Source organism: Brassica napus, chromosome C3 (assembly GCF_020379485.1).
Source record: "Brassica napus cultivar Da-Ae chromosome C3, Da-Ae, whole genome shotgun sequence".
Classification (NCBI taxonomy): Eukaryota; Viridiplantae; Streptophyta; class Magnoliopsida; order Brassicales; family Brassicaceae; genus Brassica; species Brassica napus.
The window spans coordinates 24,621,107-24,641,463 of record NC_063446.1 but is presented as its reverse complement, the minus strand read 5'-3'; the positions used below and the strand labels follow the sequence as shown (position 1 = coordinate 24,641,463).

Below are 20,357 nucleotides of genomic sequence, written 5' to 3'. Positions count from 1 at the left end.
GAATACATTTCGTTTGTTAAGCGAATCTAATTCGACTTGAATTGCATCTTTCCATTTTATCCAGTCATGTCTCTTTTGACATTCATATACAGACTTTGGTTCTGGATCTTCGTTTTCTTCATTTATTTCCTTTGCTAAAAGGTATGAGAAAACGTCATCAATATCATCCATCTCATTTCGTTTCCATATCTTTCCATTATGGATGTAATTGATAGAAATCTCGTGATTTCCATCAGATTCATGATGCTCTATATTGTCGTTCGATTCACAATTCGCTTCTTCCAAAATATTTTCCGCTATTTTGGGAGTATCATGCTTTTCACATTCCTTACGTTTTCTAGGAAGTTTATCCTTTGAACCAATAGGTCTACCGCGCTTTAAACGTGTTCCTGATTCACGTGTATCAACTGCCGTTCCACCATTTTGTGGTATTTCAATACGAGCAGGAGTATTTGCAGCGGGTATATGTGATTTAGTTACCATTTTGGTATCAGCAAATGCATCTGGTAGCTGATTTGCTATATTTTGTAAATGCATGATACGTCGAACTTCTAGTTCTGACTGTTTCGTAGGAGGATCAAGGTGTAATAACGATGGTACACTCCATTTGATCTCTTTTCCTACTTGTTTATTGTCTCCCCCTAGAGTTGGGAATTCTTTCTCATTGAAATGACAATCGGCAAATCGTGCCGTAAACACATCACCAGTTTGTGGTTCTAGGTATCTTATTATTGATGGAGAATCATAGCCAATATATATTCCCAACCGTCTTTGCGGTCCCATCTTTGTACGTTGTGGTGGTGCTATTGGAATATAAACCGCACAACCAAAGATTTTTAGATGAGAGATATTTGGTTCTTTTCCAAATGCTAACTGTAATGGGGAATATCTATGGTATGCACTTGGTCTTATCCGAATTAGTGCTTCTGCATGCAGAATAGCATGTCCCCATACAGAGGTTGGGAGTTTTGATCTCATGATCAATGGCCTTGCAATTAGTTGCAGCCGTTTAATTAATGATTCTGCCAAACCATTTTGTGTAAAATGCTCTACTTCAATCCCTGATACCATACAATAATCATTAAAAGCTTGGGATGTGAATTCACCAGCGTTATCTAATCTAACTCTTTTAATTGGATAATCTGAGAACTGTGCTCTTAATTTGATTATCTGAGTTAGAAATCTCGCAAATGCCATATTTCGAGATGATAACAAACAAACATGTGACCATCTACTCGATGCATCGATTAATACCATAAAGTAGTAGAATGGTATACACGGTGGATGTATTGGTCCACAAATATCACCTTGGATTCTTTCCAAAAACTTTGGTGATTCTTTGTCAACTTTGGTTGGTGATGGTCTTATGATTAATTTCCCAAGAGCACACGCATCACATGTCATTTTATTACTTTGGTATATATCTTGGGTTTTTATTGAATGACCATGTGAGCTTTCAATGATTTTTCGCATCATTGTAGTGCCTGGATGACCAAGGCGATCATGCCATAATGTAACATCTTCTGGATTTCTTTTTATCACAAGATGTGATTCTATAGCATCAATATAAGTGTGATGCAATCCAGAAGGAAGTTCTGGAAATTTTTCCAGTACAAGGCCTTTGCCTGATTTTTCAGAAGTTATATACAAATACTTCTTTCCATTCTCAGTTGCAGACTGAGTGTTATACCCTTGACGGTATATATCTTTGAAACTCAACAAATTTCTCTTAGAATTTGGAGAATATAAGGCATTATCTATGGAAAACTTTGTTCCATTAGGCAACATAAAGTTCGCCTTGCCAATTCCTTCGATCAGGTCTGTAGGACCTGATATTGTGTTTATAGTCATTTTTACTGACTTTAAAGTAGAGAAATATCTCTTATCCTTCAGTATAGTGTGCGTTGTGCCACTATCTGGTATGCAAACTTCTCTACCAATTTGTTTAGTTGTTGTTCCATTTGCTTTCTTATCCATTTCTGTAACACACAGTTAATATTAATAAAGAAAATAAACTTTCATAAGTAAACATATTATGCATCAATAACAAGTACACAATAATTATACATTAGATATTTTGAAATACAACATTATTTTGAAAGTGAAATACATAATATTTTATGGCATCACTAGGCATTATTAAGCTTGATCAGTACAAGCACTTCAATTATTTTGATGAGTGGCCTCGTCGAAATCTCCCATAAAGTCAGAGGATTCGAGGTATGTCGATGTTGTACCCACAAGGTGTTCATTGAGATTTACTTCCTTTGCCTTGCCTTTAATAGATTCTTGGTACAATTGGCATAGATGCCGAGGAGTTCGACATACTTGAGACCAGTGTCCCTTCGATCCACATCTGTAACAGACGTTCTCATTTTTATGAGTAGGGTTTTCTTGGGTTTCTTTCCCTTTTACCCGATCAGATCGATTCCATGTGTTGGATCCCCTTCCTCTTGGGTTGTTACTCCTTTCATGGTTGCGGTTAAATCGATAACCACGACCACGACCAAAACCACGATTGTGACCACGGCCACGACCACGCCCACGATAGGAATAATTTCCTTTTTCGGATTTTTTATATCCGTTGCATTTACCTCAGGAAATGCTTTGGTTCCCGTGGGTCGGGCATTGTGGTTTTTAATGAGGAGTTCATTATTTCTCTCCGCTATTATAAGCGCCACAGCGAGTTCAGAGAACCTCGTATACCCACAATTTCTATATTGTTCTTGTAGAACATAATGATTTTTATGGAACGTTTGGTAAGTTTTCTCGAGCATTTCTGCTTCCGAGACAGGCTTACCGCAATAATCTAATTGCGCCGCTATTCTCAATATAGCGGAATTGTACGTTTCCACTTTTTCAAAATCTTGAAATCGTAGATTTTTCCACTCATCGAGTGCATGGGGGAGAGTAATTTTCTTTTGGTTATCAAACCTCTCCTTCAGAGCTTTCCAAAGATCTAAGGGATCTTTGGTTCTTGCATAATCATGCGTAAGATTTTCATCTAGATGTCTTCTCAGGAATATCACGGCCTTAGCCTTTTCATGAGAGGTTGATATATTGCCGTCTTTTATTGTTCCGAGTATTTCCTCGGAATCTAGATGAAGCTCCATGTTTGTAATCCATGCCGTGTAGTTTGTCCCAGTTACTTCCAATGCCGGAAACTGAAGTTTCTCGATTTTTGCCATTTGTATTTCGAATCGCAGAGTGATCGTGCTGATAACGTGTTATAAAAAGAACTGAAATTTATTTGTATCGCAGGAATTTAAATAAGGGCAAAATTTTATACCCGTAGAAAGAAATAACACTGATACAGAGAGAGAATAGAAGAGAAGTGTTTTTAGGTGTGCTTTATAAACGAACGCAAACGTTCGTATATATAGAAGAAAATTTATTGTTCAAATAGTGCAGCGGGACCCACATCTTTAATTATTTCAAACATTACGGTGGCCACTTTTGTTTACTTTCGTAACAATAGCTACATTTTGGGGATTTTTGGGTGTTAAGATGTATATTTAGAAGTCAAAATAAAATTATTGGTCAGATAGTAAACTAAAAGAGATTTCACTTCATAGCAATCACTACACAAACAAATATAACTTCATTATATAGCCAATTATTTAGATTCATACAAAAAAAAGTGGGAAAAGGGAAAGAAAAAAACAAGAAACATATTACAGTTTTATAATTAGAGTTTGGTATAACACAAATGGTCAACATAGTGGAAACAACTGCGGACGTAAGATCGGTAAAGACCAAAGATAAGCATCTAAGAACTTAACATTACCACCATTTGTGATAATTCCCAAAATGATATTTCTCATTATCTTCAACGGCTTTCCGATGTTCATCCTCCATCTCTGCACCACCGTCCGCGGTTGCCCCACCAAGAACCCTCGTCTCCTGTTTCCTAATCTCACGACGGCCCGTTTTCCTTTCCTCCGTTGCTGCGGCCACCACAATCTCGACGGAAGACTTGAAGTGGCATGAACTGCGTTTCTTCTTATCATCTTTTCTTCCTCTTCTTTGTTTTATATGTCTTTCTTATTTTATTTAGCTTTCAGTTTTTGAGATAATTTCCAAGTTCTTGAACGTGGATCTATAAGTAGGAGAAGCGAGTGTGTGATGACTGTTGATGTGTAAAGCTTGAAATCAAAAGAGCTTTTAATAATTGAACGAGGCAATGATTATAAGCATCATTAAGGCCTATGGTGTGTAGGAGGAGGTAAAACTTTTTGAAAATATTCCATTCTCATCTCAGAATATTATAGTATTAATCAAGTTTAAGATGGATCTAGCTCAAAGTGATCAAGCAAATGCTTAATTTATAACACACTAGACCTCGGAAAAATGATAATAAAAATTCTTACAACAACTGAACTGCCTCATATCACATATTTATACATAATGACTTAACAATTCCTTCCTACTTATCCAAATCTTCCACGAGTTTAGTTAGAGGTTGGCATTTTGTTCGATCATTGGCCACACTCTATGAAAAGCCTGCACTCTATAGAGATTAGTTAGGGTATTATGATATATTTATTTCCAACTTGGTATTAGTTAAAGACATATGCTGCTTCCGGGCAAATTCTAGACCTCAAGACTACGTTTTAGTTGGATGTTGGAGAGAATATCTTATTGAAAAGGTAAATTATCTAATAAGTTGAGATTTTTTTCGGCGTGTAGCCTCGTGGTGACCATCATTACAATTTACAGGTGAACTGGCCCCATTCATACTCTTTTCTCTGGTCTTTCAACTGCTTACTGACAAGATCGTACCTAATTACAATCGATACACAACAAGCCGTTTATTATTATTATTTTCAAAATAGTTATAAGCAAGTAAGATCACAATCAAAACATATTCATACTGGAATATATATCTAAAAAAATGTAGATTTCAAATCATGTATATTTCTTGGTACGACTAGTGTAAATCAATGAATTCAACATAAATTTATTTTTTGGAATAAATTGTTTGGAATGCATCATTCTATATGTTTTCCTCAAAAAAAGTAATAGTTACAATAATTTTTTTAAAAAAATTAATTGCATATATTCTATTTTCTGAGTAAAGAAAAATAAAATTGTAATATTTATCCTTTATGTTCCACTTCTTAAATATATATGAATAAATATGATGAGTGAAATTCAGTTCTACTTATAATTTTAATTTTGTTCCAATTCATTCTTTTTTTTGTCGGCGTTCCAATTGATTCATCTTTTCTTTTTTTCTATTCCACAAATAATAATTATTTAATTCAGCACATAACCAGCAAATACTCTCTCTGTTCTGAAATATAAGATGTTTTGAATATTTTTTATGTTTTAATATATAAGATGTTCTCATTTTTTTATGTAACTTTAAGTTTATCAAAAACTGTGTAACCAATCAAATTTAATAGTTCTATTTTATAATTGGTTGAGTAGTTTTTAGTTTATAATTTTAATGATATTTTCTAGGTAAAAATTATACCCAAAACATCTAACATTTGACAACAGAGAAGAGAGTGTAATCTTTTGGGCTATGTTTATGCACTCAAATTAACCGCCAAACTGCAATCTAAATGGGCACCTATTGGGTCATTTGGGCCTCATAATTACATTTAAATACGTTCAGGTTTTAAATTAATAATTATATCAATCTTCTTACAGTTCCCGCGAATCTAAACTTCCTTGAAGAAGACCAAACCTCGTCTCCTCTCCCTCTCTTGTCTCTCCACAAGAGAAAAAAAACAATCCTTTTCCTTCTCCCAACAATCTAACCTTCCTCTAACCTCTCTTCTCTTCTTACAATCGAATTAATCTTCAAGTAATCATGTTTATATATAATCTGTTCTTCCCTTTCGATTTCTCAAATCCAATTAACCTCTCCACGCTCAAATCTCCTTATCAATCTTCTTCCTATGGATTCTCACGGGAAAACACATCAGAGAGAGCATGAAGATGACGTCATCTCTCCGAAACCCGTTGCCTTGTCGAAGTACTCGAACCGAGTCGAGTTAAAGACTCTCCTCGAACGCAGCGACGGCGGCGCAAGATTAGCCGGGAAAAGGGTCGTGATCGGCGGGTGGGTTAAGTCTTCTCGAGCCGTTAAGAAAGACTCTCCACCTCCACCTCCGCCGCAGCCGTCAGTAACAGTCCCTCCGCCAGCGTCGACGAAGTCCAACATTAGCTGCACCGAGATCATACAGTCAAAGATGAATATTTTCAGAAAGCTTTTCGATGTCTTGAGCGGCGGCGGAAAGACGACTTACCCAATTTTCGATAAACCGGAGATAACCGGTCAGAAAGCCACGTCACCACCTGAGTATACTATATACTTCTTGATCAGTGATGGCTCCTCTGTCTCCAGTCTCCAGGTTAATGTTTTTGCACATAAGGTGTTAGATGAAATGCCAATGAGAACTTATTTTAATTTAATTTCTTTATTTTGTATATCTAATTTTTATAGCTCACTAAAATGATTTTATAGCTAGATTCAACAAAACTAAAAAAATCTAATATGAGTGTAAAATATTAAAAATATATATATCAAATATTCGTTAACTTTTAGGCCTTGTCTAGATTTCAAATAATTAGTTTAATTGTTAGTTTTCAATAACCTTTTAATTACCGCAATTTCATGAATGTTGCACATTAGGTGTTCGATGAAATGCCTATGGGAACTAAGTTATATTTATTTCTCGCAGGTTGTTGTTGATTCTGCAATGTCGACTATTCCAGCAACTCAGCTTATGTCTCTAGGGACATGTATCGTAGCAGAAGGTGTGCTAAGACATCCCCTGGCTGCCTCTGCAAAACACGTGATCGAGCTTGAGGCAGAGAAGCTTCTTCACGTAGGAACTGTTGATCCAGAGAAGTATCCACTCTCCAAGAAACAGCTTCCTCTGCATTTGCTTAGAGACTTCTCTCACTTCAGGCCCCGCACAACTACGGTTTGAATCTATATTTAGAAGCTTGTTTTTGTTTTCTTCTCAGCTGATATAGATTTTGTATTCTAATTGTTGGTGAAGGTTGGATCGGTGACTCGAGTCCACAGTGCGTTAACCTTAGCGAGCCACACGTTCTTTCAATCTAATGGGTTTCAGTATGTTCAAGTACCAGTTATCACAACCACTGGATTCGGCGAGATGTTTAGAGTCACTACTACTCTTGATAGAGAGGAGAAGAAGCATGATGGATTGAGCATTGAGACAGTAAAGGCTGCAATAAAGGAGAAGACTAGGCTCATTGACCACCTTAAGAGATCTGACAGCAACCGAGAAGCTGTGGCTGCTGCTGTACACGACTTGAAGAAAACGACCGATCTTGCAGCTCAGCTTGAGAAGAAACAAAAACCTCAGAAGCTTGATTTCTTTGGCTGTGACACTTATCTGACTGTGTCTGGGAGGTTCCATCTCGAGAGCTATGCTTCTGCGCTTGGAAAGGTTTATACCTTTGGACCGAGATTCACAGCTGATAAAATCGATAACGCGAGACATTTGGCAGAGATGTGGAATGTGGAAGCTGAGATAGCTTTCTCTGAATTGGATGTAAGATATAACATTTGGTTTTGGTAAATGCCACTCAATGGTTGGTAACTTTGTTTCTTTTGGATGTTATAGGATGCTATGGACTGTGCTGATGACTTCTTCAAGTTCCTCTGCAGATATCTTCTTGAAAATCGTCATGAAGATATGAAGTTCATATCTAAACGAGTTGACAAGACCGTTACCACACGTCTTGAAGCAACAGCTTCCAATTCTCTTTTGAGATTCTCTTATACTGAAGCGATTAGTCTTCTTCAAAAGGCAACCACTAGAACATTCGAAACCAAGCCTAAGTGGGGCGTTGCTTTAAAAGAGGAGCATCTCAGGTAGGTATATACTGTCTTTGCTTGTTGTGAATGCAACTGAGTCTTTGTTCACTGCGTAATGTTTGCAGTTATCTAACTGATGAGATCTGCAAGGGCTCTGTAATGATCATACATAGCTACCCGAAGGAGGTTAAACCGTTTTATATAAGGTTGAATGAGGATAAGAAGACTGTAGCAGCGTTTGATCTGGTCGTACCAAAGGTGAGAAGAGAGAAGAAAAACCAAATTATGGATCTAAAAGTTGTTAGGAAGTTCAAAGTTAGTCTCTTTTTTTGCAGGTTGGTGTTGTGATCAGTGGGAGCCAAAACGAAGAACGGTTTGAGATTTTGGATGCGAGGATCAGGGAGCTTGGATCAACATCAAGGGAGAAGTACGAGTGGTACTTGGATTTAAGGAGGCATGGGACAGTGAAGCATTCGGGGATGAGCCTAAGGATGGAACATATGCTTCTGTTTGCTACTGGGCTTCCTGATATCAAAGACGCGGTTCCTTTCCCAAGAAGTTGGGGTAAAGCAAACAATTAAAAGCCGCCTCAAGGAATTATGCACAAACTTAGGCTTATTGTTATGCAATATATACACTTGGTGAAAAAGAAAAAGGTATTGTTTACCAAAGTGTTCATAATGATTGTGGTGGTTGTATTATTTTGGATTGTAAATATGCAATAAGATAACAAAGCCTACGAGAAACTCATGAAAACAATGCCTAACATTGGAACCACACAAAAATTGCAGTACAGATTAATTAAATCATCTATGCTATCTGCTTTGTACCAAATTGTTTTAAAGCTTTTGTGAATCCAAACAGTTTTACTAACATTTAACACCATAAATGATTGTAAAACAAAATTTGATAAGTACTTCATTAGGATTTTTTTTTTAAACATTCGAATAATGGTTTGATGAAACTAGTAACACAGTTCAATCAAACAACAACACAAATATAAGGGGCCAATCATTTAAGCACCAGATGTGGGTAGTTAAAAAAAAAAGCACCAGATGTGGCTTTCTTCAACTTGTTTCTTCAAGTGATCTCTAATAACTCATCAACTCTCTCTCTCTCTTCAACTCATCGATGACAACAACAAAACAAACAAATGGTAACTTTTCAAATGAAATGAAGAACACACACAAAAAATCAATGTTGGTTTTGAGAGTTTATCCGAAAACTTTTTAAATTCTATTTTGATTTTAAAGTTGATGGACAAAATAAATATCCATGTGAATCTATGGGCAATAGTCCACTACAAAACGGGGCTGCAAACGCAGTTATTTTAAGCAGATAAAATCTATATTATAATAGGGCAGTTGCATCACTCCGATGCGACACGAGTCACAGATGCGACACGAGTCTGTGACTCGAACCCGGGTTATTGAGATCTAAACAACAACATTTATACAACTGAGCTAAAGGATTTTTTGTACATCCATTGATGAAACAAATATATATATATTTATGAAGGTCGGAAACCTTTGCTTCTTCGGTTTTTTCTGTGGGACCCACACTTATTTATTTTATCTAATGATTTAATAAATACTTTATAACTCACGTTTTGAAATGAGATTCGTTAAAAAAAAAGTCCAATAAACCTCTTTGATCTGTAAGCGTTCTCTTCAATGGAAGTTTAAGGCTTTCAATTTTTAATCATCGGTTCATGACTCATCTAAGAAACACAGGTTGGCTCTTTGAGTTTTATGAATCAGTTTTTCTTCTTTAGTCTCTACATCTCCCCATCTTTAGTAAATTCATCATCGGTTCTTTTATTTTGTCTGATAAATCATGATTGTGTGGTTTTAATTTTCTTTGGTCATCCTTAGCTTGCACCCTTTGATCTAACCAAGAAGAAGAAGAAGACATTTGTCGTTCAGGATGCTATCGAGGACTCAGCCGAGTCACACGGGAGACATACTATCCTTTGCCTGGTTGTTCAAGAAGAGTTTATGTGCTGTGAAACCTATTTGTTTCTTTTCATCAGTTGCTTTGTTTAATCTTTTTTCCTGCAAATAATGATGGCTTTGACAGTTCATTCACGGGAGCCAAGAAGTAAAAGAAGAAGAAGCCAGTGAGTGTTTGACATTTTCTGTTTTCCTAGGTTTTTTTTTCCATTCATTAAACTTGGATTTTGAAGATTATGTGCCTCACATTCTTTTTATTTTGATGGTTGTTAGGTTGAATGAAGATCATTGAATAAAGAAAATGTCGATGCTCCTGAAGATTTGGAGGGTACTTTATATTTATTTCTCTGATAATTCTAGCGACATAAATTTGAACCTTATAGAGGGTATATTGCAGAGCATCCTAATGATGAGGAAGAGGTGGAGGAAATTGATCTGCACCAGCAACGTTACCCGTGGGAGGGAAGTGACATGGATTACTTATATGACGAGGTAAGCATATCATTAGATGGTTTGCGGTCCATCTTTGAGAGCCGTCGATTGTAAGTGTCTATCGTTTTGAAGTTGTAAGACACTAAGATGTAAAGAATTACTAATCACGATTACCTTACTAGCAGAGTTCTTTTGCACAGTTATTGTCAATGGAATTAACACTGGAAATTGATGGTGCTATATTTCATGTTCCAAATGCTAACACAAGCTCCAATGTTGATTCTCAGCTTTAACATGCCAAAATCACAATGCAGTGGGTGTTGTAAGGTAATTCAGTAGACACAAATGTTCAGTTGAAAAAAATTCTAAACTGTATTTATGCATCAAACTTATCATCCGTAACATAATAATATGTTTTTTCTGTGCTAGGAACCGTTTGTAAATAAATGTCTCGGATGTATATGACTGCTGAGTTTGTTGCTTTTGACAGTGAAATCACTAAGCTTGCAATGTGTCAGGACAGCAAAAGCATCTCAGCTGATGGTTAGCTTTACAATTTCGTTGGTTTCTTTTTCCTATTATGTTGGATGGATTATTTTAGCTAACAAATATCGCAACTGAGCGCTGGAAATAACTCTAATAGATTTATATATACGTGTAGAATTGGAAGTTTGATGAGAACATGAACAAGTACTTCTGTCACGCTATTGGACAGTTGTACGCCATTTCAAGAGAATTGATTTCTTATATTTCTTATAATCAGTAAGATTTTAACTGTTTTGTCTAATTTGCATTCATACCTCATTCTCCATTTAACTTCTCGGTGCTACTATATAATGATCAAGTCATTTTCTGCACAAATAGGCAAGTGGGGATGTTACGTTCGGTGCTTGGTTTATTGGGCTTGGCTATACAAAGTCTGTTGTGACTCTAAAACTTTTACCTCATTTAACATTGATTCTGGTTTTTGAGAGAATTGCAGATTGTGAATGAAAGACACAAGCAGGGAACATATGTGTAGCTGCGTTCGACTCGACATGTAGCGGTATCTGCAGATCCGTTGATCCCATTGTGGAGGTTAACATGCAATGTGTTGACCTGGAAATCATTATTTGGAAGCTACATTTCGAGACATTTTCTCAACATATAAATAGACCATAGACAGAGTTTGATATTTATAATACTCAGTGATCATGGAGTCTGCAGAAAACAGTCATTTTGCATATTATATATGGAACCAAGAGATATGTCATTTGTTTGATGATTGTATTATGATAGCTAATAGGAGATGACTAGAGAAAGAGAAATGAGTATGAAACTCTTATATGGGTAGCTTTCGTAAACACATTTGGGTTTATTAACAGTTGTGACAAGCAATTATGTTTATAGTAAAGGAAACCCGACGCAGCGTCAATAACAAATGCGCCTGTTTTTTGGTTGTTTGGGATTGAAATAGCTTATGGGTTTTCTAAATCAATATAATTGATTTGACTAAAGCTATCTTGGATGACAAAAAGAAGGATTGCAAGTTTAATAACTTCTATTTTAGACTTTAATTTCAACTAAATTATGATCAGTCTTTTATCCATATCATCTTAGTTATAATCGTAAGGATTTATTAGAATAAATAAACAGTTTCAACAATATTTAACATGTGATTTAATAAACAAAAGAACATGTAGGATTTTTAGGATTTAAAGAGATTGGAGACAATAGTTAATGAATATGAAAAGAATACGAAGCAGATGATGAAAAATGATTAGAGCAAATTAGAAGCAACACCGAGCTAAACGAGATAAAAATATCAATCAATAAAGAATGAAAGAAAAATGAGTAGGGTTAAGTTATTACACAAGCCAAAACTAAGACAAATCAAACGACAGAACGTGAAAACAAATGTAAACAAGACAAAAGGAGATGATGAAGATAAAATGCATTGAAAAACTGAATGCTAGATTAGTAAGCAAGAAACAAAAATAGATTAAAATACAAAAACTCCGCGCCTTGGCCCGGTTAACGATCCCTAGTGATAATAATAATGGTCCTTACAATCCAATAACAACTCAGAATATGAGAATAATGTGTTTTTTCAAACAAAAAAACAACAACTCAGAATTGATGTGGGTGAGAGGAGATAGGTAGAAAAAAAAAAGAGAGTAAATGAATCTAAAACTAGAAATTAAACAGTATGTGGCTCCATTATTGTGCAAAAAGTAATGTAAAGACGAAGAAATCATAATCAAAACATGAAAATAGTAGCCAACATAACCAAAATTCCAAAATTTACGCTAGCTGTCATCGAACCCGCGTTCCCTGGACCACCCGCCTGTTCAGGAGTGGTCGGCCCCTGAGCAGAGCCTGGAGCAGAGCCCGGAGCAGAGCCTGGAGCTGAGCCTGGAGCAGAGCTCGGAGCGTCAGAGACGGTAAATCTCAGCACCGCCGTAGAGGCCAAGTTCGCCGCATTGACAGGATGCACCCCCGGACGACCGCTAGTCACATTCCCGCCGATCTGCCACACTTGGTTCACGCTTTCAGCTCCCGCCGGAACCTTAACCGACGTGCGAATCACGATCCTGTTACCGGCCATGGCTTCCGCGCGTAGATTCCAAAAGTCAAAGGAAAGTCTTCCTCTGCTGAGGTTGTAGCTGCTGATGTTGTACGTGTTCACCTCGGGACGCGCGCCGGCTCGAGGACTGTAGGCGAGGAACGCCTGAGAGCCGAACATCCCCCTCGTTGTGGGGTTGATAGCCCAAGCCACCCATCCGTTGGAACGAGACGGAGTAGCGACGAAAGCGACGGAGAGAGATGAGTTGGTTGCGTTGTAAGTGTAGTGGAGATAGGAATCGAGTACGGGGAGGTCCAGGCAATTCTCGAACGGAGTTCTGTCGGCGGATAGTATGTTCTGCGTAGAGCAAGTCTGCGAGATCGCCGGTGAGATGAAACAAGCGACGACTAGGAGGAGAAGAAGAAGAGAAGAGTTTGAAGCCATGGCTAAGTGATTGTGTTTCGAGAAGACACATGGACATGTTACGTTACTTTTATAGACGGGAGTTTGATTCAGTGCACCGCGTCTACGGTGGAGGAATCAGGTTAACTCGTCATAGGATGATGCCACGTGTTGAGTTGACCGTAAGATGAGAAAAGTCACGTCCACGATGGTGAAAAACATGTCGGAGATGATTTAATACGGTAGAGGAATTTGGGGGTGGGAGCATGTGGAGAGTGCGTGTTCTTTTGGGAAGTTGACTGCAAGTAGCAATAGCTTCTAATTCTCTTTTGAGGTTCTCTTATACTGAAGCGATTAGTTTTCTTCAAAAGGTAAAAACACTTTCAAAAATCCCAAATAAGTTTGTTGATATGTTATAATGATCTCATTTCTCTATAAACAGGCAACCACTAGAACATTCGAGGCCAAGCCTAAGTGGGGCGTTGCTTTAACCGAGGAGCATCTCGGGTATACTGTTTTTTTGCTTATGGGGAATGCAACTGAGTCTTTGTTCACTGTTCAATGGTTAATGTTTGCAGTTATCTAACTGATGAGATCTGCAAGGGCTCTGTAATGATCATACATAGCTACCCGAAAGAGGTTAAACCGTTTTACGTAAGGTTGAATGAAGATAAGAAGACTGTGGCAGCGTTTGATCTGGTCGTACCCAAGGTGTGAAGAGAGAAGCAAACCAAACTTTTTGATCTAAAAGTTGTTAGGAAGTTCGAAGTTGAGTCTTCAACTTTCTCTTTTGCAGGTTGGTGTTGTGATCAGTGGGAGCCAAAACGAAGATCGGTTTGAGATTTTGGATGGGAGGGTCAAGGAATTTGGATTGACAACAAAGGAGAAGTACGAGTGGTACTTGGATTTAAGGAGGCATGGGACAGTGAGGCATTCAGGGATAAGCCTAAAGATGGAACATATGCTTCTCTTTGCAACTGGACTTCCTGATATCAAAGATGCCATTCCTTTCCATAGAAGTTGGGGTAAAGCAAACAATTAAAAGCAGCCTCAAGGTTTTATGCACAAAAACTCAGTCTCATTGTTATTCAATATATCTAACCATACTTGGTGAAAAAGGGAATTGTATCCCAAAGTGTTCATAATGATTATGGGGAATTGTATATTTTGGATTGTAATATGCAATAAGATATCAAAACCTACATGAAAATAATGTATAACGTTTCCACACATACATTATAAAAGCTTTGATATATTCCTTAAATCATCTATGCTCTCTGCTTTGTACCAAAGTGTTTTAAAGCATTTGTGAATCCAAACAATTTTGCCACACTTTGTTTCATTATAAGTTTTCTTGACATTTTTGCACACAAATTAAGAAAATGATTAAATTTTTATTTTACTCCATTTTGTTAATTAATGAGCTAAAGATAAAGATAAAAACTGAAAAAATATTTAATATTTATATTAAAAATGTAAAACTTATAATAATATAAATTAAAAAATTTAAAATAACACATAATATGAAACGGATAGAGTAGCATTCAACACCATGAGTAATTGTAAAACTAAATTTGTTAAGTACTTATTATAAAAACATTTAAAAAACTCTCTCTCTCTCTCTCTCTCTCTCTCTCTCTCTCTCTCTCTCTCTCTCTCTCTTCTCGCTCTCTCTCTCTCTCTCTCTCTCTCTCTCTCTCTCTCTCTCTCTCTCTCTCTCTCTCTCTCTCTGACTCTCTCTCTCTCTCTCTCTCTCTCTCTCTCTCTCTCTCTCTCTCTCTCTCTCTCTCTCTCTCTCTCTCTCTCTCTCTGACAACAACAAAACAAAACAATTGATAACTTTTCAAATGAAATGGAGAACACACAAAAAAACAATGTTGGACAACAAATATCTATGTCAATATTGCTTTGTTTATCCTAAAGCTTTTTAAATTCCATTTTGAAAATAAAAGCTGAAGGACAAAATAAATATCTATGTGAATCTAATGGCAATAGTCCACTACTGAAGGGGGATGCAAACGTAGTTATTGTAAGCAGACAAGATGATAATATAGTAATGGTCCATACAAATCCAATAATAACTCAAAATAATGTGGGTGAGAGGGGAGATAGGTGGAATACAAAAAAGAGTAAATGACTCTAAGACTAAAAAGATAAACAAACAGTATATGTCTCCATTATTATGCAAAAAAAAAAAAGTAATGTAAAGATGATGAAATCATACTCAAAAGATGAAAATAGTAGCCAACATAACCAAAATTCCAAAATTAACCCCGAAATTTACGCTGGTCGACATCGACCCCGCGTTCCCTGGACCTCCCGCCTGTCCTGGAGTGGTCGACGCACCAGGAGTGGTCGGCCCTTGAGCAGACCCTGGAGCAGAGCCTGGAGCAGAGCCCGGAGCAGAGCTCGGAGCGTTAGAACCGGTCAATCTCAACACCCCTGTAGAGGCCATGTTCGCCGGATTCATAGGATGCCTTCCCGGACGACCGTTAGTCACATTCCCGCCGGTCTGCCACACTTGGTTCACGCTGTTGGCTCCCATCGGAACCTTAACCGAAGCGTAAATTACGATCCTGTTGCCGGGCATGGATTCGGCGCGCAGGTTCCAGAAGTCGAAGGTAAGTCTTCCTGGGGTGAGGTTGTAGCTGCTGATGTTGTACGTGTCCACCATGGGACGCGCGCCGGCTCGAGGACTGTAGGCGAGGAAGGCCTGAGAACCGAGCATTCTAGTCCCTGTGGGGTTGATAGCCCAAGCGACCCAGTCGCCGGAACGAGGCGGAGTAGCGACGAATGCGATGGAGAGGGATGAGTTGGCTGCGTCGTAAGTGTAGTGGAGGTAGGAATCGAGTACGGGGAGGTCCATGCAACTGTCGAATCTGGTGGAGACGTTCTGCGTAGAGCACGTCTGTGAAATCGCCGGTGAGATGAAACAAGCGACGGCTAGGACAAGAAGAAGAGAAGAGTTAGAAGCCATGGCTGAGTTCTGGTGCGAATGTGATGTTGTGTTTTTGATAGACATGTAACGTTGTTTTTATAGACGGAGTTTGGTTCAGTGCACCGCGTCTACGGTGGAGGAATCATGTAAAACCGTTAGGATGATGCCACGTGTTGAGTTGACTGCAAGATGAGAAAAGTCACGTCCCCGATGGTGAAAAAAAAGTCTGAGATGGTTTAATACGGTAGAGGAATTTGGGTAAGGAGCATGTGGAGAGTGCGTGTTCTTTTGGGAAGTTGACTGCAAGTGGCGTCTTTGATATTTTGTTATATTATTTTTGTCAACTTATGATTTTGTGTTTATTGTCATCAGTCAAATGAGTTGAAATGCATTGTTTGTTTATATACATAACTACTAGCTGGAAAATCTTTCCATATATTTTATTAACAATATATATATATATATATATATGTAAAACGCGTTTATGAATTTATTGTATGCATATTCTCCACTGTGAGATAAAATTGAAATTTGTAACATTTTCTTGATGTTTTCTCCAAATTTCTCTTATTATAAAATAGAAAAAAAAAGAGAGAGAAAAACAAGATATCTTACTCTTTTTGAAAGATTCTCAAAAAAATGTTATAAACTATTAAATTATGTATCATATTCTAGTTGATTTAATTTAATTTTATAAAAATCATATAGATTCTTTACTGGTAATTATTTCTTATAGCTCAGTTCCGAGTTGAAAAGACAATGTGTATGGACGAAATGTTTGATATTTTCTTATTGACAATGTCAATAATGTTGAACAATGAAATCATTTGATGTGAATTGGAAATAAGCCAGAATTCATTTAACTATTATTTATTTGTTTTCGCTTTTTCCCTATTAGCTTTTTCCTAGTTGTTGGGCAACTTTGAATATATACAATACCCGTGTCCCTCAGTTCTCTTTTTCTTCTCCTTTCTAGAATCATTTATTTTATTTTTTTTACAAAATTGTAAATACCATTAAACATAACGAAAGTTCGGTTACAATACAATTGAAACCAAGATCTGTTTCTCAGCTTATCAGGATCTCGAAGACCGCAAAAAATTTTAAAAAACCCAAAAGAACCTAGGTGATTAAGTTCAATCTTTCCAACACTGATGCTTGAAGTTAATAAACATTGAAGAACAAAAGACAGCAAACTAAGCTTCCAATCCTAAGCGCTTCTTGCTCTGGATAACTAATCAGAAAGCAAGAAAATAGCATGAAGGCAAGTTTAATCGAACACTCACCGAAATGGCTCCAAGCAGACATCGACGGAGCGTCAGGCCCACACCCCGGAGCTCCACTGGAGGAGGACGCCGACGAAACAAACCCCAAGCTATCGCAGCAGACGACAAAAATGTTGGCCCGTATCAACTCCGCTGAAAGTGAAGGACAAGTTACGGTCAAGCGTAGTCGGCCATTTCAACTCCTCATCCGGCTACGCGACACATAAGATGCGGTGGAGACAACAAAGTTACATAAAGAAATTCGCTGGAGCTTTGGAAGAAGGAAATTGAAGCACAGAAGAAGCAGTGATACTCCTTGAACAGACGACCTATGCGGCATCTGATAGGTCCTCCTCGAAAGCAAGAGGCACCGACACAGAGGGTTGTCCTCAAAATCCTAGGTCGACGCCGAAAGCAGTAAGAAGAAGCCAATCGACCACTATAGATACGCCATGGTTGCTGTCTTTTGAACTATGGAAGAGAGGTTCTCGGTGGTGCGCCTCTCAGCCACCTTTCACTCTAAACAGAGAGGAGAAACTCTATAAAGACCTTGAAGCTACACAGAAGAAGAGACCGACTGGAGTGAGACGGTGAGACAGAAGCGGTGACGGCAGCGACGCGTCGTACATTCCGGCGAATCTCAGATCTCAGATCTGAACCAGATCCAAGCGCAATCGGTGACTAAAGGTATATTCAAGGCACCCATAGCTTACCCCGACTAGAGAATCATTTATTATGGGGCTAGAAATCATTAGTTAATAAAAACATAGTTAGGCATATAGACCATAGATGATCACCAAATGTTTGCATCATGTTCATGGAATTTTCTTTAATTGAATATCTATACGTGAAAAGTCGGTGTATTTTTTGCTTGTACAAAAAATGGAAATGGTCCTCATTTTTTCCGAATTGCCATGAGATGATGTAGACGATAGATGAAGATAACATACAAGAAAAGAAAGTCTGCTTACATAAGCATTATTGCATACGTGACGTTTATACAGAACCCCAATGTGTCTTCTAGTCCACATGGTTTTATTGGAAAATATAGTATTGTCCTGCTATTTTATAGTATTTTCTTTATATTTATTGTATCTTTCATTGGGCGACATAACTTTATATTTTTGCTTAAATACCGATGTGTTTTATATTAGATAAATATTGTAATCTCTATCGATTCATTTAGTTTAACGCTCCAGATGTTTCGACCCTGTTCTAAAAATTGGCCACCTAGACGGCTAGGTGGCCGTCTGGGCGTTACGCGTCACTCTTACGCTCCGATTTATGCCAAATCGGTTTAAAAAATCGGATATTCGATTTTCTCCGCCTAGATCACCTAAGTGACCGTCTAACCGCCTAGGCGGCCGCCTAATCTATTTTTTTAATTATTTTTTTTATTTTATTTTTAATAATATTTTTATTTATTTATTTGATCTAAAATTTATAAATATCATTTATATTCATAATTTTGATGAAAATTACACTATATTAAGTTTATATATTCTATTTGTGTGTTATATACAATCTTAAACATGAAAATGTATTAATGTTATACACAATTAAAGATTAACATGTTTTATAACATAGTAAACAATCTAAAAAATCCGTCCCGCATAATTTTCGATTAATCCCCGATTTTCTCTTTAGGCGCTAGGCCCAATCCGACCGCCCGACTAGCGCCTAGCGCGTTCCCGAACAGGGGTTTTGACTGGCCGGAGCATCGCCTTCCTTCACCAAGAAACATATGATAGATAACAGTATTTTTATTCATATGATACGAATTTTTTTTTGTGTATCCAAGTTTTGGGCAGAAATATGGGGGAAGTAAGAATTTTTTGTGTGTATCATTTTTTATTTTGCATTTGTTTCTGTTTTGTTGTTAATTGACAGACAGTCTAGTTTATATCAGACATAACAAAATTCTAGAGTATAAACATTTTCATTTTATTTGTGTTTGCATTTCACTTATATAAAATATAATTTCCTCAACTTTTTATGTACGTTAAAGCATTATTCAAGATAAAAGAATGGAAATAATCATAGAAGATCATCAGTTAATATAAAAAAAAGTCAGTCAATACCTAATTATACCAAAAGTATTACGAATCCCATGCAGACGAGAAAAAAGTAAAAGAGGTAAGAAAAAGGAAGCATCCTAAGAAACGGGAAGAAAGATTAGTTGGAAAAGGGTTTGAAGAAATTGCACACCTTTTAGTCCTTAAATTCATATTTATGGACGTCATTTGTCAATAATCATTGTCCCAACACATTTGCATGAGTGGTTAATTAATCTCCGAATTCTCACCATTATATACTGAGCTCGTTATTTACATGTATATTATTTATATTGGTCCGTGTTTTAGTACATATGCTAAACAATATCGTTATATATTTGATCAGTGTTGATAAAATCATTACAAAACAAATTCAAGTATTTGTAATTGTATGTTTCAGATATTCCAGATTCTACAAGGACTGACGTTAAAGATACACCAAACTGATTTCAACATCTATCATTATGATTTATGAAGGTTTTTAAAAAGACATTCTATCATTATGAAGGTTTTAAAAAAGACATTCTATCATAATGAGATAGGTCAACATTTGTACTTTATGGATTGGCGCATTGATTAATCTACATTACGTCAAGCCGATTCTAATTGGGCCAGTAGCTCAATCAAATTTTCAAACTTAATTTTGGCCCATACTACGTGCTATAATCAGCTCGGCCCAATCGGGTTTTGCCCAAGACTTGTCGGGCTGACCCGGGAAAGACTCCTGAACTTTCTTCGATTATTTCAAAAATTCAAAGACCTTTGCTTTACTTTTCTCCTTCCCTTTCGAGAAATTTCGCGCCTTCTTAAACACCCGGAGAGACTCTACCCACTCGCCGCCGAAGGAATATCGAAACATATTAGAGTAATGGTTTAATCAGGGCCGGCTTAGATAGGGGGCTAGCGGTGCGACCGCCCCGGGCCCAATCCGTTGTCCCCATATTTCTTAATATTTTTATTAAAAT

General features: G+C 37.2%; 4 protein-coding genes across 5 annotated transcripts; 1 reads left to right on the top strand and 3 right to left on the bottom strand.

Moving 5' to 3' along the window:
• Positions 1-3,582: 3,582 nt before the first annotated feature.
• On the bottom strand, positions 3,583-5,519 carry LOC106386320. Its single transcript, XM_048750157.1, has one exon. It carries the CDS (start codon positions 4,008-4,010, stop codon positions 3,714-3,716), a length of 297 nt encoding a protein of 98 aa, XP_048606114.1. The 5' UTR covers positions 4,011-5,519; the 3' UTR covers positions 3,583-3,713.
• Positions 5,520-5,645: 126 nt separating this feature from the next.
• Positions 5,646-14,373, top strand: LOC106388904 (asparagine--tRNA ligase, cytoplasmic 2). Of its 2 annotated transcripts, none has more exons than XM_013829079.3 (6): positions 5,646-6,365; positions 6,696-6,941; positions 7,020-7,538; positions 7,611-7,861; positions 7,930-8,062; positions 8,140-8,550. In XM_013829079.3, exons 1-6 carry the CDS (start codon positions 5,910-5,912, stop codon positions 8,383-8,385), a joined length of 1,851 nt encoding a protein of 616 aa, XP_013684533.1. In that variant the 5' UTR covers positions 5,646-5,909; the 3' UTR covers positions 8,386-8,550. The 2 variants fall into 2 exon arrangements, with proteins under 2 accessions (XP_013684533.1, XP_048606113.1); XM_048750156.1 differs by lacking the exons at positions 7,930-8,062; positions 8,140-8,550 and adding exons at positions 13,714-13,846; positions 13,932-14,373 and having other exon boundaries at positions 5,673-6,365.
• On the bottom strand, positions 12,178-13,193 carry LOC106389007 (auxin-induced in root cultures protein 12-like). Its single transcript, XM_013829193.3, has one exon. The coding sequence runs from the start codon at positions 13,175-13,177 to the stop codon at positions 12,428-12,430; it is 750 nt and encodes a 249-aa protein (XP_013684647.2). The 5' UTR covers positions 13,178-13,193; the 3' UTR covers positions 12,178-12,427.
• An 813-nt stretch (positions 14,374-15,186) lies between the features above and the next one.
• LOC125583360 (auxin-induced in root cultures protein 12-like) lies at positions 15,187-16,611 on the bottom strand. The gene has a single exon (XM_048750155.1). It carries the CDS (start codon positions 16,155-16,157, stop codon positions 15,360-15,362), a length of 798 nt encoding a protein of 265 aa, XP_048606112.1. The 5' UTR covers positions 16,158-16,611; the 3' UTR covers positions 15,187-15,359.
• Between the last annotated feature and the right edge of the window lie 3,746 nt (positions 16,612-20,357).